This window comes from Argiope bruennichi, chromosome X2, assembly GCF_947563725.1.
Source record: "Argiope bruennichi chromosome X2, qqArgBrue1.1, whole genome shotgun sequence".
NCBI classification, from domain to species: Eukaryota; Metazoa; Arthropoda; class Arachnida; order Araneae; family Araneidae; genus Argiope; species Argiope bruennichi.
Window position 1 is genome coordinate 29,055,818 of NC_079163.1, and position 20,942 is coordinate 29,076,759.

General features: G+C 29.0%; 2 protein-coding genes across 2 annotated transcripts in view; both read right to left on the reverse strand.

The window, feature by feature from the left end:
• Window positions 1–4,528: 4,528 nt before the first annotated feature.
• LOC129960923 (uncharacterized) lies at window positions 4,529–5,234 on the reverse strand. Its single transcript, XM_056074667.1, has one exon. It carries the CDS (start codon window positions 5,174–5,176, stop codon window positions 4,562–4,564), a length of 615 nt encoding a protein of 204 aa, XP_055930642.1. The 5' UTR covers window positions 5,177–5,234; the 3' UTR covers window positions 4,529–4,561.
• Window positions 5,235–9,860: 4,626 nt separating this feature from the next.
• LOC129959926 (ectopic P granules protein 5 homolog) overlaps window positions 9,861–20,942 on the reverse strand; it is a 141,738-nt gene continuing 130,656 nt past the window's right edge. Inside the window, exons 41-48 of the mRNA XM_056072829.1 lie at window positions 20,686–20,865; window positions 19,249–19,412; window positions 17,168–17,379; window positions 13,448–13,690; window positions 13,126–13,351; window positions 12,512–12,596; window positions 11,022–11,140; window positions 9,861–10,283 (exon numbers count right to left, since the gene is read on the reverse strand). Of these exons, the coding sequence (XP_055928804.1) occupies window positions 9,926–10,283; window positions 11,022–11,140; window positions 12,512–12,596; window positions 13,126–13,351; window positions 13,448–13,690; window positions 17,168–17,379; window positions 19,249–19,412; window positions 20,686–20,865 (1,587 nt within the window). The 3' untranslated portion in view covers window positions 9,861–9,925. The remainder of the gene's footprint in view (window positions 10,284–11,021; window positions 11,141–12,511; window positions 12,597–13,125; window positions 13,352–13,447; window positions 13,691–17,167; window positions 17,380–19,248; window positions 19,413–20,685; window positions 20,866–20,942) is intronic.

Sequence of the window (20,942 nt, forward strand, 5' to 3'; positions counted from 1 at the left end):
TTTTTTTTTTTTTTACAATCAATTAACAATTTAAATTTTACATTTCTGTAAATGAAAAAAAATATGTTCTATTTCATTATGAAGTCTTTATTGTGCATAATATGATGTTTCATCATGTATCATTTATACATGCAAACTTTTTTTAGCAAAATTCTTATTAATTTTAAGTTTTATTTAATAGTACTCTTACTCCAAAAACAGGCTTTGTTTTATAAAATAAAAAAAGATTTGTCTAGTGAACACATTTAAATTTCGAAATAGTTTTTATTTATATCGTTACAAGATATTTATTAATTAAAAATCGACTATAAGCAAATGAAACCTTCAAAAATATACCCTTATTTTGCGAAAAATCGTTAATTTTACTACTACTCCGGGATACATTAATCTTACATTACACACATACACGTATTTTTTATTGTTAATTAACATTCTAAACTTTACATTTAGTTTGTACTTAAAAACAAAAATTAAAAATCAATGTTTTCGACAAAAAGAATTTTTAAAAAAATCAAATTTTTTGCAAATTCCGGGCGATCTAATGATTTTTCAGTTTGTCTATGTAGGTGACCAAAATGACAATAATTTATCGAATTGAAATCTTTAACTTTTAATTTTTGTTTTTTGTTTCAGTGATGCACATTAATGCCCAGATTGCTAAGATGTAGTTTCGGCCAGCCACACCTCTCAAATATGGAAAATGTACAACAGAATATCTAGACTTTTGGGACTTCATTTACAATGATATCCATAAAGTTTCTGTAAATGAATAAATAATATTGGCTTAAAATTCTTCCGATGAAAAATGCTCAAGTTACTGGACTATTAGGAATGGACTCTAAAATGGCGTGTGCAAATTTAATATCGTATTATTTACTATTTCGAAGGAGTTCTTGTGACAGATATCAGTGGCATAACGAAAGTAAGTGGTATTCGGGGAATAAAATAATTATTTCGCTCCTATAGTTCGTCAACAGATTCTGAGACGACCGCATTTCGACGATTCCATTTCATTAAGGGGTGAAACGCGGAATGATGAGTGCATTTCCGGTATTCCCTTTGACCTTGGATTTCCCCTATTAGAAACTAGTAAATGTAAACATTTCCTCCTTTCATCTTTCCTTTCACCTCTATTTTGATGAATTAAACCCATCCTAACGCATGCGCAAAAGCGCGGAGGGTTTTACAATCCGTTGCTGAACTATACCCTTCGTTAGTGGTTTACGAAAGACAAACAGAGACTGCGCCATGGTATTATCTTTTCGCTTCCGTATCGTATTTCACTTTAACCACTGGCATAAATTTAGTAAATGCACTCCTTTGCGGCCCCTTGACCCACCAAAATCGCTATGCCACTGACAGACACATGCATTTTTAGCTTTATTATCGAATAGATTCATGCGCATTATTTCTAGAAGAAATAATTATAACTGTCTATGAATTAATCGTTATGTTCAGAAATTGTTTAGTTCCTCTTGTTCAGTATAACTATTTCATGTTATTTGAATCTTTTTTGCAAATCCTCCAGTCATTCAGCTTCTACAAGTAGTACAATAGTTTTTTTGCTCTTTTCAAGACAGGAATTATGTTTTTTTTTTTTTTAAAAATTTGGTTTAAAAAACGATATAAAACAAGGAGTTGAGAAATATAGAATTCCAATCTGAGAGCATATATTTAAGTAAACAAATGTTTCAAAATGTATTACTTTAGCGGTAGGTGATGCGCTAGGATAGAACCTGGGACCTTGTGGCTCGCAGTCCAGTAACTAAACCATGATACAAAAGCGTACGCTCGTGTACCGTAGTTGTTAACTGGCTTATATACTATTCACCACAGTACTCTCCCTCCAGTGAGTCGAACGATATGGCTGTTGAGTGGTGATGTACTGTCTGTCCACGACAAGAATACTGCTAGACATTCGTCTATGTTTACGGCGGGCGTTATAGAAACAGGTTACTGTAGGAAGAGTTCATTTCGCAGAGGTAGAAATTCATTCAAGTTTCTTACATTGGCACGTTTAGCGCCAAAGTGGCGATATTTGGTATTATTGCATTTAATTCTTGAAAACAAATTTAAAAAAATAATTCACTCAGCTGAAAATCATTTGCATACGCGGAATATTGAAAATATCCGGCATTCCTGTCATATGTATACAAAGAACAAAACAAATCAAATAGAAAAACTGAATAAATATTTGTATGTCTAACGACTACACAAGAAGAAAAAAAAAATTAAGAAGTAAAATCATGCATGACAAAACATTAATCGTCTTCATTTCATTTGCTCTAAATTTATATAAGTTATTAATATCAAATTCTCCGCAGCAAACGCGAGGTAATCTAATTTAACATAATTAATCGTAATTTAACATAATTAATCGTACTTATTTCATAAATTTTATAAAAGTGCTTTTATTTTGTTTTAAAGTAAAATGCTCATTGTTAAATAGGTTTGAAACCTTTCCAAATTTATATTTATTTTTCTGATGTATATACTATTTCCCGAAACACAAAATTAACGATTACCACACTATCAATTTTCAGATTTTTAAAAATCAAACTGTGATTTGTAACTTATTTTCAATATGCACAAGCTTTTTACAGCATAATTAATTTCGCAAAGTTTATATGTAAAAGTATTCTGAATTTGAAGATAATTCAAGTGTTCATTCATGCACGTGCCAGATGTCCCAGATTTAAAGGAACCCAACTAAATAAGCCCAATATCGCTTTACATTATTCTACGAAAAACGCGGTAAAAGTTTGTTTTTGTATTCCAGATTACCATTTATTCATTTCCCCCGGCTTGAAAAAGAAATACAATTATTTCAAAGAAAAAATTTTCTCACGAGCTGTCAATTCAAATAAGAGTGATAAATGAGCTTTTCCTTTCAATGTATCCTCGAAGCAATAAAGGATCCAAATTCCTGCATGCATTTTATCATTTCGGGGTTGAAAATTCTTCACTCCTAATGTTCTTCACATTTCTATTCAAAGCCTATCAATACCGTTTGAGAATACATATCTGCTACCGTTTTACTATCACAATCAGTGCACCTGAGTAGAAAGGAATCTCGTTAAATACTTTAATCCTTCTAACTCACATTAACGTGCATACAATTTTTAGATTCTTGGAATCCTAGTTAAGAAGGAAAGCTATTGAAACTACAGAGAGGCGAGACAACAAGTCTCAATAAATGACTATTTTTCTTTATTTTATTGAAAAAAAAGCAATGCGCTACCTATAATATAATATTTTTTCATACCATTATATAGTTGAATAATATTTAGCGATAAAAATTTAATAGAATTACTTCTTAATAATTGCATATACTCATTCAATTCCAGAAAAGAAATTAAATCGTTTTAATCTCTAAATATTTTCATATAGCATAATAGAATCACTATTTTGAATTTCAAAGTAATTCTTTTTTTTTTTAAACTATAAATACAATTTCTCATAATTATTATTTAACACTAAGAGCAAAAGGTTAAAACAACGGGGTTTTTTTCCCCTCCTCATTTTTTTTTTATCTTGACAATGATTGTGATAGTAGATAACTAAATTAATTATACCTGTAGATTTAAGGAAATTACTCAATAATTTCGATGAAAATAAAATACTGAATTGTGAAATATACTTGTTTAAAAAATAATGGAATTCAAAGTTCCCTGCAAGAACTTTTTTTTAATAAATTTTCAATACACTTTTCAAATAAAAAATTCAAAATGAATGATCAATTAATTTTACTTATACAAACAGCTGAGTATAATTTGCTTTAAAAGTTTGAACTGTGCATTTTTTTTATAAATATAATCTGAAATGGATTTCTATATTTTCCAGTTCCATATATCGATCAATTCAAAAGGCGATCTTATTTATGCTAAAAAGTTAAATTCTAATTTACGATAATTATTTTATTAAATTTCAGTTTATAACATTAAATAAAAGTTTTTGATCCAGAAAAAGCTATAAAAGTATATATATAATGATATTTTAAACTCTAATTTCAATTTAATTAATTTCCAAGGTTTTATCTTAATTTAGCCCATAGTAACTTCATGCTAAAATATTCTATTATTTCCTGATAAATATTAGAATCTATTGTTTCTTTCTTCGTTTCACTTTCTACAATTTAAAGTATTATCATAACAATTATAAAAATTAATTAATCAGCAATTAACTAACTAAATTTCATGCTTTAAATTTAGTAAAATCTGCAAAATAAATAAATAAAACAGACCTTAAAAAATAAGGACAATCAAAACTATGTTAAACTGAAACTTTTGATTATTAACACAAACATGAATGGTAGAAATCAAGAACACATTAATGAAAAAAATAGAAAATAATAACAATGTATCAGAAACAAAATGTATTAGACTAAATACAATTCCATTCTGCTATAATCTATAATTGAATAATCGAAAAGAAATAAAAAAGCAATTTTAAAACTCACTTTTTATTTATAAAATATATTAATTATGATTAAAAGAATGCAAAACTATATTATTTTAAAATGACAAAACTAGCAGAGATCGAGTGACAGTTGTGTAGTTTCTTAAAAAAATTCTGAATCACTGTCACATGATTCCGTTTCTTCTGAATCGGAATCCGATTCAGTACTTCCAATTTGAACTACCAGTTCGTCTACTACTTCCTCTAAAATTCCATCTTTTTCCCAATAAGAATTTTCAAGTTTTTCCACATGACGGCAATGAGCCTCCCATTCCTTGGAAGACACTCCGCCCAAAGCATCGCACAACAGATTCTGTAAGTTTTCTAAACTTAAGTCTCCTGTTATATTTCTCTCTTTGATGAGTCTTTTGACTGAAGACCAAACGTATTCAATCGCATTTAAATCGCAATGGTAGGGGGGAAGTCGCAAGACATAATGCCCATTTTCTTTTATTATGCTGTCAATTTTATATATGATTTCTTTAGGGCGATTCCTATCAATTAGCGAATACAGTTCCGCTTTCCTCATTTTCATATCGCATTCTATTCCGTTATTAATCAGCCAATCGGTCATTTCTTTCTTCGTACTGTATTTGGTAGGTGTCGGATTTGCAACTTTTGTGTGATATGGAGCATTGTCCATGCACACGACACTTTTTGGGCGCAAATTTGGAATGAGTTTTTCCAACACCCATTTCTCAAAATTTTCATAATTCATTTGGCCATGATAATCACCAGTTTTAGTTGACGCTTTGTAAATTAATTGAGCGCCAGGAATAAATCCCGTGGACGAGCCAGCATGCACAATGATCAATCGATTTTTGGAATTTACATTTATTTGGAATTTACATTTATTTAAATTGTATCACTTTGCCAGCATTTTCTAAATGTTAGATTACTGTCGACCCACGTTTCATCAATGAAAACTATCTGACATTTACTTTTTCTGTACTGCCTCATTTTTCGCAAGTAGTTGTTTCTCCAAAACACAATATCAGGTCTTTCGATGAGAAATTTTCTTTTATTCGCGCATTTCTTCCAGCGAAAATTCATTGAATGCAAAACTTTCCTCAATGATTCCTTATTCCAATGAAAATTCAACTTCTCTCTCAATACGGGAAGTAATTTTCTTAAAGAAGGCACTTTCTTTTGCTGGACGTAAAAATCTTGAACTGTTTGACGAATAACACATTTGTCGAAGTCGTCAATTTCACAATTTCGGTCAATAGGCCTTTTACGGTGCTTTCCAGGAGTACTCAAAACTTCCGTTTTGTCCAGTGTCGAAACTTCATTTTTAATTTTCCTAATAGTGCCTTCCGACACTCCAGTCGCCTGAGCAGCTCTTTTCATGGCTTGTGGAAGAGGAACCTTCAAAGATTTTGCTGCAGCTTCTTCGGAGCAGAACTCTGCAACATTATGCACAATTTTACGTGCTTGTGATTTTAAAGTCTCTCCTTTCTTAAATCGAAAAGGCATTTTAAAGGATGTCAAAATTTACGAGACAAAAAAAAATAATAAATAATAAAATGCAGTTAATATTAACCAAAGAAAAGATTAATAAAATATAAAAGAAATAAGTTAAGCGAATATAAAGATACGTGCAACTGCGATTAAAGCGAGAAGACGAATGAGCAATAGATTTTCTGTTATCGCTTCACATTGACGCCAAGAAAAAGAATAAGAAAGAAACTATTTTTTAAAAAATTTCAGAAACACGATTTTTAAATTAAAAGAAAACAACATGGCTAAAATACTACATTTTGTAATGAAACCATGAATTTGGCAATAAACTTCATTACCTGATAATATTTCGAATTTTTATGAAATTTACACGATTTAATTTCCTGTTTGTAGTTCAATGAGTTTCTGATATCGGAGTTTTGTTCGATGAAATGTTTAATATCAAATATTATTCAACATTAAAATGATGTCTTGGGTAAAACGTGTTTTCATCATAAAAACATTTCAAAATAAGCTAATCTATGAAACAGTTGTGTATATTTAGACGGATGGAAACTCTTTTGCACACAGTTACATAAAGTGCAGCAGTGGTTCTCCACCCCCCCCCCCCGACAGGAAGAAATAATTTATCGAAGTTTATTTTTCTGGTGACGGTGGTCACGCATGTCTTGAAACTGTGTCGCTTTTTCAAACATATTTATACTTTTAATAAACAATAAACTTTTCCAAAATGATATAAACTATAAGCATTTAGAAATTTAATTTTTAAAGAGATTTTCTAAGTTTAGGGATGGTCAAATAAAAGAAGGCAAGGGACTGTCATGTAGGCACGGTCGTGAGTTTTCTACAATTACCTTTATGGCGCGAATACACTTGCCAGACGGACAATTCGCCAGAAGCTTACGAATTTTTTTGATTTGCAATATCTTGTTCCCTTTTTTGGTGAACACAAGAGGATTTGCAGTTTAAATTAGGAAATAAATGCGCGAGTGTAGTTCGTTGTTTCTTGCGAGCCACCAATGAACCCTCAAAGCCAAATCTGCAAACTAGAGTGTATTTTGTTTTGTATCCATTTTTTCCAGTCTTTATATTTAATTACACAAGTGCTATTTTATTACAGCAGTACTATACAATTTTATGGAAATTATATTTTTATCATTAATAATTTTATGCGTTAACAATTATTTTGCAAATTACATATTATTAATTTACAACTGTTATTTGGCTAATTGCATGTTATTTGCTTTATACATATAACAAACCGTCTTCACTAGTCGACCTGTTTACCCCAATATTGGCTTTTTTTGGCTGTTAAATTACCAGTTCGTATCTTACTTACTTTCACCCGATTGAAAAAATATGAAATTAACGAAAATGGGAATTTATACGGAAATTATTATTATTATTATTTTGTACATTGGTTTTGAAATAAGGCATTTTAATATTAAATGTTTCGAATAAATGTTAGCTCATGATCAAATTTAACAGCAAAATAAATAAAATACCAGTTAGAAATGCTGAAAAATATTTACATTAATTATGCAGACATTTTGAATGAAAGGGTGCCTTAAAAATTTAAACGAAATAAAAAATAAAACAAACTAAACTTAACAAAACTAAATTTCCAAAAAATCATGTGTCAAGAAAAACATTCTTTAAAAAGTTGAAGAGGCAGAATTATTTCAATAATAAATTTTGTGTAGAGAAAAAGTTTCTTTTCATTCTTTGTCTTAGTCAAAATGTCTAAAAGGGAAACGGGAAAAATGCGAATTGTAATGATTCTCAATGTGTAATAGTTTTATGACTGCTTTACACATTCTTGTAGAATGTCCACGGTTTTCTATCCAGCGTCTTGCATGATCTCAGAAATCTCGCCCTGAATTGGGCGAGTTGCTTTCCAAAACCCCGCATGTTGGCCTTTCTAGTTTTTTTAAAAAAAATATTGGCTTTTATAATCATATATAAACACTGTCCGCGCTTTTTAGCTCAGTATCATACCTTACATCATTGTTACGCTTTTTCATGACTCACAGATTTACGCTTTTAGACATTTGGATTTTGTAAACATTCCATATTTTGATTTTATTATAAATTGATACAAATATTTTAATTCCAAGAATGTGGCGCAGCTTAGCCAAAGATGGCTTTTGTCCCATAAAAAACAAACTCAACTCAAAATTGAGATGAAGCTAAAAATCTGTAATTAGAAAGAAAAGTAAGAAGCAAATGTTCTTATCATATTATAAAAAATCTTAAAATGAAGTAAGTACGAGAAAATATTTCACTCTGCAAAACTTATCAAATTAATTAAAAATCACTTCCATTAATGAGTTGGGGTTGAGAAATATATTTGAAAAATGTGTAATATCAAACAGTGAGTAAATGAAAATCTATATTGGAGTTAGCTTATCAAAGAAAAGTTTGGTATGCAATTCTAAAAATCGAAAAGATACTGTTGCAAATCTTATCTTTTGTGAGGTAATATTTTGGAAAGATAACATGGAATCATGTAATCTTCCTAGCGCGAGGATAGCAGCGATTCACAAGTGATGAATGCAAATTCGCATTTGGTTCATTGTGAACGTAATTTCAATAACAGGTTCGTAAGCCATTCGATATGCAAGAGGATTCAGGCTTTAATTACCGTAAGTGACATTTCCCTTCACAAAAGTGAAAGGGAAAATAAACTGAGATCAGAGTCGCTGGTTTCCATTTCCACCAAGATAATTATTCGAAACATTCAAATGAATACAATTATTTTACTGGAAAAATTTTACTAATTGAACTAGGCATTTACATTTAGTCAGACTGAAATGAATTGTGAGAATTATAGAACAAGTTAATCTATCGTATTGTAAAAACATTCTATTTTTCGGGCTAAATATGCACTTAGCCGCTAATCCACCTCTGATTTTATATTATGAATAGGATGGTGTGAGCGTTATGGAAACATCACAAATTAGCAACACTGCAGAAGTTTAGTAGTATAATATACAAATATTTTATCTAAAGTTAGGGATATTCCATTTAATGATTTTATAAAACAGAGGATCACAGATCTTGGTTTAATTTTTTTTCAAAAAGCGCCATTTACTTTTTGAAATGTTATTAATAAACTAGATAGTTTACAAACAAAAAATGAGCTTCGTTATGGTTTTGTGTATCCACAACTGAGCTTATTTTCCCTAGAAATAACGAGCATCATAATTATAGACTAACTGTACCAATACTTGATAAATACGATTGTGACAAGCACAGTATCGACCAGAATTCAATAAATGAAGTTTTGGATTTATTTCCGATGTCACAAAAATACTACTCTGCTAAATAGTAGATATTAATTATCTAATGAATGTCGTTATATTTTGTCTTCAATAAGAAAATATCATCCTTAATATTATTCTATTCTTGCCACCAATTACAAAAATCTTTTTAGATCAAAATAACGCATTAAAATTTTTTTAACTGTTTCTTTCAATATTGAATATTTATAAGCCGAATTTCATTCTTATGTAAAAGAAGCAACCTTACAACAGGGTATTTTTCTACAGAGCATATTACTGCATAACATGTATTACTAAGTGTCAGAGAAAATATTCATTAAAAAAAAAGAAATTGGTTTCTTAAAGCTTCTTATTATTAGCCGCTATAGAAAATAGTTCTTTCAGACAATTGTTCGCCTTATTTAATGAAACTTTTTGATTGCTAGCATAAGTTTAGGTAATATTTAGAGAAACAAACGTTTTTTCCACTTTAGGAGGACACTATATATATCAACAGTTTATGCACTGAAAATGAAATCTCGAAATAAAAAATATATATTTTACATTACTTCATTATATTTATTCTAAATTTGCTAGAAGATCAATTTTTTGCTAACATTTTTCAATGATGAGACAGAAAACAAGAGAAGTGTCATATTGGAAAATATGACTAACAAATTAAATCAATGTTTTCATAAACTTTATTTACATAAATATGTTACACATTTTATGGAATGTATAAATTATCCAAGGGCATAGAGATAGTACTGTTTAGGAAAAACATGAAGTGCATATTCTTTTAAAAGAATACGACTTTCACTTAGAGCATGACTTGGATCTATAACAAATTCAATGGCACTATTGACTAAGTCTCTAAGCGCAGAATATGGCTTATTTTTCAATAGTATTTTAACATTTTTTAAAGCTTCTAAAGCTGCTGGAGATGGCGAAGGCTCCATTGATTTTGAAGATATCACGGGATTGCCTTTCATTTCAGCTACAGGTAAAAGACCGGGATCCATCGGCTGCAGACGTATCGATGCATTTAAAGGTATTTGTACGAGAATAAACGCAACAATAACACGACACAGGAACCTATAACTACAAAAAAATGCAATGAATAAGAAACTAATTTTTACTTCACAGAAAATTTCTGAAAACGAAAAACTTTTCCAAAGAGATGATTTTAAATGTAATATTTCAAAATTTTTTAAATAAAAACATATTGTGAAAATGTACACAAGCTGTTTATTGATATTTGTCATACACTTAAATCTAGAAAGTTACCAAGTTTTACTTGAACATAATTGTCCATGACATTTCTGACAATAATAAATTGACATTTAATATAATTAGAAACAAATCATATTTTTAATTAAAGCATTAGGAAAGGTTGAAAACTAAAGCATAAAATAAAATGTATAATTATACTGAGTATTAATCCGGAAAATCCAGAAATGTCTCCTAATTAGGAGACAATCCATGCCTTTTTTTCAGACTCACAAATATGTATATTCAAAATACCAGTATGTAAAATGTTGAATATTTATAGGGATACACACAGACAAAGCGAGAAATTCCAAGACGAAATGAATGTAGAAATGCAGCAAGATGTCAACTGATTCTATACTATGTACGAAAACCTATAGTCATTGCCTTAAATAATTACGTTTCCTCTATAGCACAGAATATGTCATTATAATTATAATAAAACCTCATAGAAAAATACTAAGTCACTGAAATTGAATTGGAAGGACTTTTAGGTCTCCAATAAAATAAAATTCATTTTCAATACTTAAATTTTGAACAAAATTTATATATATATTTAATTGATCTTACTTGACAGATAATACTGATGAGCGACCAAAGCCAACAGCACCTAAGAATCCATCACTTGATTTGTCTTCCCCCAAAATTGAAAGCTTACGACAAAATGCTGAAAGCGTAGTTTTGACAATCTGTAAGGGACGATACAAGCATTTAGCAAAGAATATAAGTGCAAGGTATTTCTATAGTACCATCTATTATTTGTGATAATCAAATGATATAGATATTAAAAAAACTGTTTAGTATTTAGTTTCTTGAAGTACTGATAATAAATCATATGATAATAAATGCTACATCAAATGATAATAAATCATTTAAAAACCATCAAATGCATCAAGTATTAAACACTTGTTTCAAAAAAATATCTAAAGATTAAATAGAGTTAAGAAAATAAGTCTTCTCAGAGGAGCTTTAACTGAAAGGATAATAAATCATTTTGAGCTTTGTAATCCTAACAAAAAGTAGATTTCATATTTATTACTCCAAGCATTAGGCGATTCATTTGCAAAATTGAAACATCAAATTCCAATATCTGATTATTAAACCAAAATTCAGTCAATATACCACAAGAGCAAGTTAAATTACTTCTCTTATGTTGACGATGAATTCACATTAATCTAAAATGATAAATCAAATATCTGTTAAAACTATAGGCTTTTTACCTTTACCATATCAAATGTATCATTAGAAGTTTCTTCCAAAAAAATTCTTCAATAAGTACATCTGGGAAAGAATTGCAATAATTTTGAAGTTACTCATACTTTTCATTTTTAAAAAAATCTGTATTAATAATTTACAATGATATACAAACAGCGGGAGAAAATCCGTTTCAGAAAAATAATATATTCAAGTGAGGTGTTAATGCAAATATGTGCAACACAAACTAATGGAGAAGGAATATAGCAAAATATTGTCGATAAGTAGATAAGAGCTTCAAAATATGACAAATATTAAAAGAGCTTTTGAAAAATATTAAAAGAGTTGAAAAAGATTGAAAAATATTAGAGAGTTGAAAAAGATTGAAAAATATTAGAGAGTTGAAAAATATTAAAAGAGCTTTTAAATGTATAGACATAGAGAAAATTAAAATTAGTTCAGCCTTATGAATAAAAAGGAAGAGAAAAAAATATGAGAGAAAAAATTAAGCCAAACTCAATAAGTACATATTAAATAACATTTTGGCAATAAAAAGTTAAAAGGAATTTAAACAGAATTCTTATTTAAAAAAACATTAATAAATGTGACAGTTTTTTTTTTTTCAATTTTCAGCACATTTCATCAAATTTTTTTTATATAAATCAGTATAGCCACTGAATTATTTATTCCCAATATTCGAAATTTTGAAATGCTATGGGAAAAAACACACACACAAAGAAAAAGATTTCCCCCCTATATTTTTGAACATCTCTTTCAAACTGTTTTTTTTTACAGAAGCATTTTTTAAATTTATTAACAGAGTCACAGCAATTATTAATTGAAAACAAAGCAAAATTATTTAATACCTGTAAATTATCTTCATTGGCTAACATAACACTCAATTCCAGCACTTTATCCCACAAAAGTAGAGATTTAGCTTCATCATTTTCACTGTGGAAAGGAAAACATAAATTAGTATAACCAATAAACTTGATTTCTTTTTGAAATGAAAATTTCACAGACTAAAGTTCACTGAAATAATTAAATTATGATATTGTCCAAAATGAGAAATAATATTTTAACTAAACTGAGTTAAGAAGAAAAAATTTGACAAACATATTCGAAAAATATTTTATAATTCATCAATTATTTTTGATTTAAGTTTATCAGATATTAAAATAAATTCAGAATAAGAATTTTAACTCAAAATATAATTGAATTATTAATGTAAGTGATGCATTAAACTATCAATAGTTATTTGATTGAACGATCAATTCAACCATCAATTACGCTACACATCAAAACAAACAAACAAACAAGCTCGCTCGCTCCCTCCCTCCCTCCCTCACGCACGCACGCACGCACGCACACACACACACACACACACACACACACACACACACACACACACACACACACACACACACACACACACACACACACACAATTTGACGGCAGTATTTACAAGGAAAGCACTTACTTTACTTCAACCCGATTGATCCAATCTGTTAAATTAAGAAGTAGTATTTTTTTACTTTCAGATGATGATGTTTTCGGTATCTTGTCAAGTAGATAGCAGTATAGTGTCAAAAAAGCATTTTTATTGACACACGCATGAACAAAGTCATCTAGCATTGAACTACGGATTTGAAAACAGGTCAAAATTAGCTGCCATATATCATGAACTTCAGACGGATTATGAAGGTCTAAAAAATAATATTCCACAAGTAAATAATTGTAATACGTAATTTAGGTATACAAGTAATCGTTTTATTATTCATACAAGCATGTTTGAAAATTACCTGTGTTAAAACGAGTTGCTATGCAACACTCTACTATCATCACAGCACTTGTCATTTGATTAAGGCACCGGCAAGCAGTTTGAAGACAAGGCAAAAGTAAAGGACTTCGAGGGTTGGCTTTCAACCACAATAATAAAGAGTCTAATACCACGCCCTCAAGTTTTGAATTCGTGATCTTATTTAAAAATCCAATAACTTCATTTACAAGAGGTAAGGCGTAGCTCATTTGTTGCTCTGGCTTTTCTACAATAAATAAATAAATAATAATTATTATAAAATATTCCATACATTTCCAATTTTAGCAAATATCAATAGTCCTACCCAGAACTTTTAAATATTAAGTAGTTAACATTTGTTATAAATATATATTTCGCATATAAGTCAAGAATTTTCGTAACTTTCCCCCAAATCTAAATTACGAGCATCGACTTATATATCTCGAGCTAATCTCGAGAAAAATGTTGACCTGGTGAAAGCAATAAATCATTACATATTGGCAAATAAGGCACATTTGTTATATAATATATATTTCTTAAATTCCGAAAACAAACTAATTGTAAATTAAATAGGTTATTCGTTTATTGAAATGACTTACTCGTTTTGCTGAAATGAATTATTCGTTTTGCTGAAAGGAATTATTCGCTTTATAAAAATCAGTTGTTTTATTTTAGAATTACTGAGAATTCAGCAACTTCCACGATTCTCATTTGTGGGAAAATGCCAAATAAATATGTAGTTAGAATTTTTCATAAATGCGATCACCTATAATTCGAGATTTGCCACTTCTTTTGACGGCCATCCCAAAAATAAAATGCGTTAGTAAATAAGACTAGCGCAAACTCCAAGGACGTGGCAAAGAAGGGTGAGGATATATGAACACGATAGATTTTTTAAGAATAGGCATTTTGGCCACATCAATCAATAAATACTCAAAGAATGCTTATCTCAGAAATAAACAACCACAAAAAAATTTCCCTGCAGTCATAAAATAAATAAAATTAAAACTGCAACAGCATGGCAAGATACATTAAACTACTAAAGTTGGCCACTTTCATAAGCAGAAGGGAAAAAAAAAAAAAAAAAAAAAAAAGAGTGGCATTGATAATCATTTGCCAGTTCTACATCAAGTTGTTTCGCAGAACGGGCTGGGTATTTTCGCTTCCTAACTATAATCAGAGGTTTCCACAAAACTTTCTCGTACATTTTCCACTAAAATTATTATGCCTCTCTCCCCCACATGAAAATTTTGGATTCTAGACAAGGGCATAAGCCACAGGGGTATACACATTTTCATTACCTTCAAAATATGAGATCTGGCCAAGGCAGAAAGGCGACAGTCCAACATAAGCTTTCTTATCCTCGAATGCAATAATAGAATCTCACTCGTAGACGCCTCGAGTTTAGTAGAGCAATTAAGAAAACTGAAAATGCATTTTTGACATCTTCTTTTTGGCCGATTAAAACCAAAATTTGATATATATTTACAATTTTAGTAAAAATATTATATACCAAATTTCATTTATTTAAATAATTGCATTTTTGAATTATATCGTTTACATATACTCGAAAATACCGATCAATAGGTGGCCAACTGTTGACAGATTTGACTGAAAATTCGATTTAGATCAACAAATAATAAAACTACGTGCCAAATTTTATTTATCTAGCTCTTTAAGTTTCATGTTTACTTGTCCTCGAACAGACAATCAACAAATTTTCTCTACATGGATTTCGTCAAAAAACTGAAAGAAATGCACAGATTTGGAGTAAAGCCCATACACCAAATTTCAATTGTCTAAATCAAAGCGTACTTATGTTATCAGATATGCAGTGCGACAAACAAACACAGTTAAAAAATTGCATTTTTCAAATTGTGAGGTCTGTAATTATGGAAATTCAACAAAATCTCGAGGTCTAAATTTTTGACAGTTAAATACCTGTCTCTTCGCATACTAGAAAATAAAAAGGGGCATAACTGAAACAGCATTCGACTCTCACAAGATACTGGCCATTTTTAGCTAAATATTGAATGCAGACAGTTAATTATATAGATACACAACTGAAATTTTGTTTGTAATGAAGAATGTAATTATTTTCAGCAAACATAAGCCTTTCCTATTTTTCTTTCATACGATTTAAATAGAAATAATTAACAATAAGTTTTCTTAACATGTTTAGAATTTCTTTTAAAAGTGAAATAATTTAGAGCAAGAATCATGTAGTTATACTAAAAAAAAAGATTTAATGATATATTTTAATTTTGATATTAATCTTTCGACTTACTTTCATATCCCTTATATATTATTAAAAAGTAAAAAAATATATACGAATTATTGTAATTTTTTTCTTATCCATATAATTTTTTTAAACTCTAAGAATGAAATTCGCCAATTTGCAAATAAAGGAAACTTAGAAAGATGCGAAAATTTTTTGACAAAATTCATTTTGCACAATTTTTATTACCGTATGCATTCAAAGAAAAGATTTGTTTTTAAAAATTTCATGAATCTGATAAAGAAGCCTTAACGATGCTATTTTTATGCAACAAAAGAACGGATTTAACTAAGCATGAAGGAAATTAAGAGGTTAGTTTCTAATATTAATAAACAGTAATTGAATAGCATTTAAAGATCTATACACTTTTATTTTTTCTTTGTAGTACATAGTTAAATAAATTAACTTGTCTTCTCACTAACTTTATAATAAATATTCTCTTCTGTCAGCGAGAGGTTTACAAAGAGAAAAAAAAATCACTAAGGAATTTGAACTTAGATAATTAAATCATTAAAAATATGTTGATTCATGAGATTTTAAAGTATTAGACTCTAAAATATATTTCTTGCATGCAATAATTGCTTTCTTCAAAACACAAATTGTTTCAAGACTGTTATAATATTACGTCAGCAACATGAACAACAATCCATTTCTTAAAAAGAATAAATAAATAAAATAAAACCAAAAAGTATTAGTCTTTGTTTTCACTTTTTTAATTAAAAATTTGCCTCCCGCGAGAAAATCAAACGAACTTAAAAATACAAAGTCTCTTCACTGCTTGTCGCACCTGCATTCTGCTTCACATAAAATAATGCTTACATGTATATATTTACATTTTGAAATAATCTTTAGTACAATTAATTAATTAATTTCAGTGGGAATTCTGGTAAAAAAAAAACAATTTTATACAAATATGAAAATTTTGCTTGAATTACTTTAACATAATGCGAAAGTAACAAAATAATTCTTTCCATTTAGGTTATTTAAAAAATTAAAAAGGAAATGACAACTGAAGATATCAAAATTATTATTTCGCACAACAACCATATATATATTATTTGTAAATTTTTATAGATTATATAATTTATAATCTCCATATTGTTAATTACTTTGACATTTTAATGAAAAAGAATGTGAGAATATAAATATTTCTAAATCACAGTGTATTATAGAAATTTCATATTAGGTTTTTTTTTCCGAAATAGCTACATAAGACTTAATTATCATTTTGATAAAAAAGAACACACTTCTTTTATGATTTAATAATAAATAAATAAAATGAAATCCAAAATGAAGTTTTAAAAAGGTTATTTGCTTCGAAATCAATAATCCAGCATACAAATAAAAAAAAAACACAGTCACAACACACTTTTATATGTCTCATAAAAGTACTAATTAGTGACACAACATAAAAACAACAACATAAGAGAACATTAAGATAATTACCTGACACTATCACTTTCTCAATGTCTGTGAAAAGACTGGGCAGAACTTTCTGCAGTTTTTCTGGATTCTTTAGAATCACATCTTTTTTATCAGAGATACATGATGTCAAAGCTGTTATGTACTTATGCAAGTAAAGCAACCTTTTTGCATTAGAATGGGGATAGTCAACACCATTAGGAGCCACAACCATATAACAAACAATTTTGAGAAATCTAAGGAAAAAAAGATAATGAAATCCTTTAAGATTTTGTAATAAGAATGATCTTGAAGCAAAATAATTTTACAAAAAATATATTGTTCACTAGCAAAATGAGTGAGATTATACAATTTTTTTTAATTGTATATGTGTGCTAGGTAGCTTTAAAATCATATATATTTCTAAAAGACAAAATACAAGGATTCAAAATGAATCATTCGATTTCAAAATGCTATATTTTCATAAATAAACAAAACAGAATAAGTAATACATAAATACAATGTAAAAATAGGGAAGTTTCTTTTCCTTTCACAAGAAAGCATGGATATTTTTTTTTACACGGAAATGTTTGAAATAATATTTTATAGTAATGTCAAGACATTATGTTAATTCCAGCCAGACACATTGTAAAGCGTCACTGCTAACTAATTGTAAAGCAGCTAAAATACGTTATTTAAGTTCGCATAAATTTATGGGTAATTGTGATACATAAATTATATTTTTTACAAATCCCCAAAGGAAGAAACTGCATGTGGTCATGCACACATTATGAAGATTCACTGTCCTACCAAAACAGAAAATTGCTTCACCATTAAAAACAAGTTGGGTACATATACCATCCATTTCAATAGCTTTCAACATAAATTTTATCGACATTTGTAATCACTAACGCTTGAGTTCTTGCAAGGATTTCAATTTGTATGGCTTGCAACACAATTTTTTCCTTAACACTCGCTAAACAGTAAGCTGGGGATTGCCCAGTTTTTAAATGGCCGCAGACACTGGATTTCTTTCTTTTTCGAACATAATTTTATCCCACTCTTAACATTTTTCGCAGATACGACTGTCCACTGTTATAAAACTGTTGCCCACCATTTTTGCATTTGCAAAGACACCCCCTATTTTAAAACTGATGATAATACCTTCACATAGTCTGAACCGTACATGCATTAATTCGGAATTGTTTAGAAAATTCAAGATGTAAATGGTGATTACAGATCCACATTGCGTCAACGATAGCACACAAAAAGCCTTCTACTTCGCCGACGTCATTATCACGTCCGCCGTTGAAAAGCTTCTAAAACAATTTTCGCAAAATATCTTCACGACAGAAACACGAGGGCTAACTATTGTTTATGAAATAAGATTTCCATGTTTTTCTTTAATATTCATATCTTACTTATCACTCTGTGTCGTCGTTTATTTGGAACTTTGAAATTTTATATGGAATTTTGAAATCGGATGTTCATGCATAACAATTATAATTTCAATATTTATAACTGGAGTGAAAACAATCGGTGCAATTTTGCAGTACAGTCAAAACCTCAAACTAGCCTAAATAGGCAACCTTTGCCAGTAAAATCAGAGCTTCTCATTTAAAGGAAATCCTTTTTCAAGCAAACAATATGTACGCTCCAGTTTTATCAAATTTTGATACAAAAATTAAAAATTCCAATGAACTTCATCCATATAAATGTTAAGAACAATTTATTCCCAAATAAACATTTATGGTAAACCAGAAAAGTTATATCCTCACTGACTCAAAGCTATGCCACAAAAATGGAAAATGTGACATGTTCAACTTCTAAAACCTCTTTATTCCAGTAACATGAGTCGATATCCTCAAAAATTTTAAAGATCATGCGCTTTGCCATAAATTATAAGCAACGCATAACTAATACTGTTTCCTTCCCTAAATATACAATAAATTAATAAATAAAAGATTGGAAATAGGAAAACTCAATCATGAAAAGCTAATTGTAAAATTAGGATATTATACTCGAAATGCAAATATCTGATTTACATTTAATAAAAAAAAAAGCATTAAAATATTTACTCTATTGTTGTAAGATCGATCCGTACCGCATAAAAATATGTTACTTACTGCAAAACATAAACATCAGAGTTCCCTTGAAGCTCTTCATTCAATAGATTAATTGGGTCAGATGTGGAATAATAAAGTTGCAGAAGTCCATCAGCATCGTCTATAGAAATCAAATGCCATGACAATTCTTCCAAAGCCTTCAGATTATTTTGATGAAGGTTACTCTGAAAATAAATTAGTGCAATTGGTCTCAAAACGCCAAGCAATTATTATTTGTAAAATCGTTCGTCACTATCACTGCACACATAAATTCGTTTCCAGGACATTTATTTCTCAACACAACACACTAACAACTAACAAGAATTAATGAGTCAAATTTTCCCAATAAAGTTGTTTAATAACAAAATATTGACTTCACTTTTCACACATGATTTAATACATATGCTTTCTTAAATCTGATTCTGAGAAAATTCAAATAAATTATCAAGTATAATTATGAAGTATTCTATACTGAAAGGATGATTTAAAATTTTTGTTCTCACATTCAACCCTCGAAATAATTTTAATTTGATACTAGTTTAGCGTATTTTAATTGAAAAAAAGAAATGTACGTAAGCTCTGTGATTTTTTACACTTAGATGTCAATAATTTTTAACCCGGAGATGTAAAATACTACATAAAACTCTTTGCATACATTTTTATCACGAAAAATTGCTCACTGAGACTATTTTAGATTGATAAATGATTTGATTAAATGATTTTTTAAATAATTTTGTTTTATATCTATCAGTTTTACAAAAATTTTACTTTTTTATTTTCTATAAAAATAGATCTACTATTTACTGACGAAACAGCATTTATCATTAAATATTTTTCATGTTAAAGAATATATAAAACACTGTCAAGTAAGACACAAGGAAGTAAGAATTTGTCATTTTAACAGTTTAATTTAGTTATTTATACGTCCCGTTTTGAGGCAACACGCATTTTAAAAGAAATTTACACAAACAAAAAGATTATTTAATAACAATAGTAAAAATTATTATAATTAAAAACTAAAAAAAAAATTAACACAGTAAGTATTTGCAGATCTATTTAGCGTATTTATGAGCAGTAACCACGAAGAAATAATTATGAATGACATAATTAAATTAAGGGACAGAATTATGATGGTTTTCAAAACTGACAGCAGTTTGGTAAAAAATCGCACGTAAAAAAATCAAAATTAAACTAACAGAAAGAAAGATATTGTATCAGATAAAGGAAAAAGAGTAACACGATTAATAGCATCCAATATCGCAGTGTAAAAAGTGATCAATACGAAGGAATTTTTTTTTTAATAGACACTATTATTTTTTAATGCAAATACTTAAAAGATATTAGAAACTGGATAATAAATATATTTATAATATCAATTCACTAACAATACAAAACGACTAAGTCAAAAAGCTTAATTCCCTTAGATTTACAAGTGAGTCATTTGAGTAAGAGACATACTTTTGTCAATGAAACATCCAATCCAGATATGATAAGCAGCTTGCCTAGAGTTACAAGAGTACTTCTGACGTATTCAGGTGACATTGTTTCGGATATACTTTTCATGATTTCAATCCATGGTATTTTTAAACTTATCTTAGCCAAAAAATCTTTACTCTCAAGTAAACTGCTCTGAAGGATCTAAAAAAAAAAAAAAAAAAAAAAAAAAGACTAAATGTAACATTTCACTAAAACGGGTCAAATCATGGAAATTTCAG

Bases quoted from the DNA above. Each gene is read 5' to 3' on its own strand.
- LOC129960923 (XM_056074667.1), bottom strand. From the start codon at position 5,176: ATGAATTATGAAAATTTTGAGAAATGGGTGTTGGAAAAACTCATTCCA.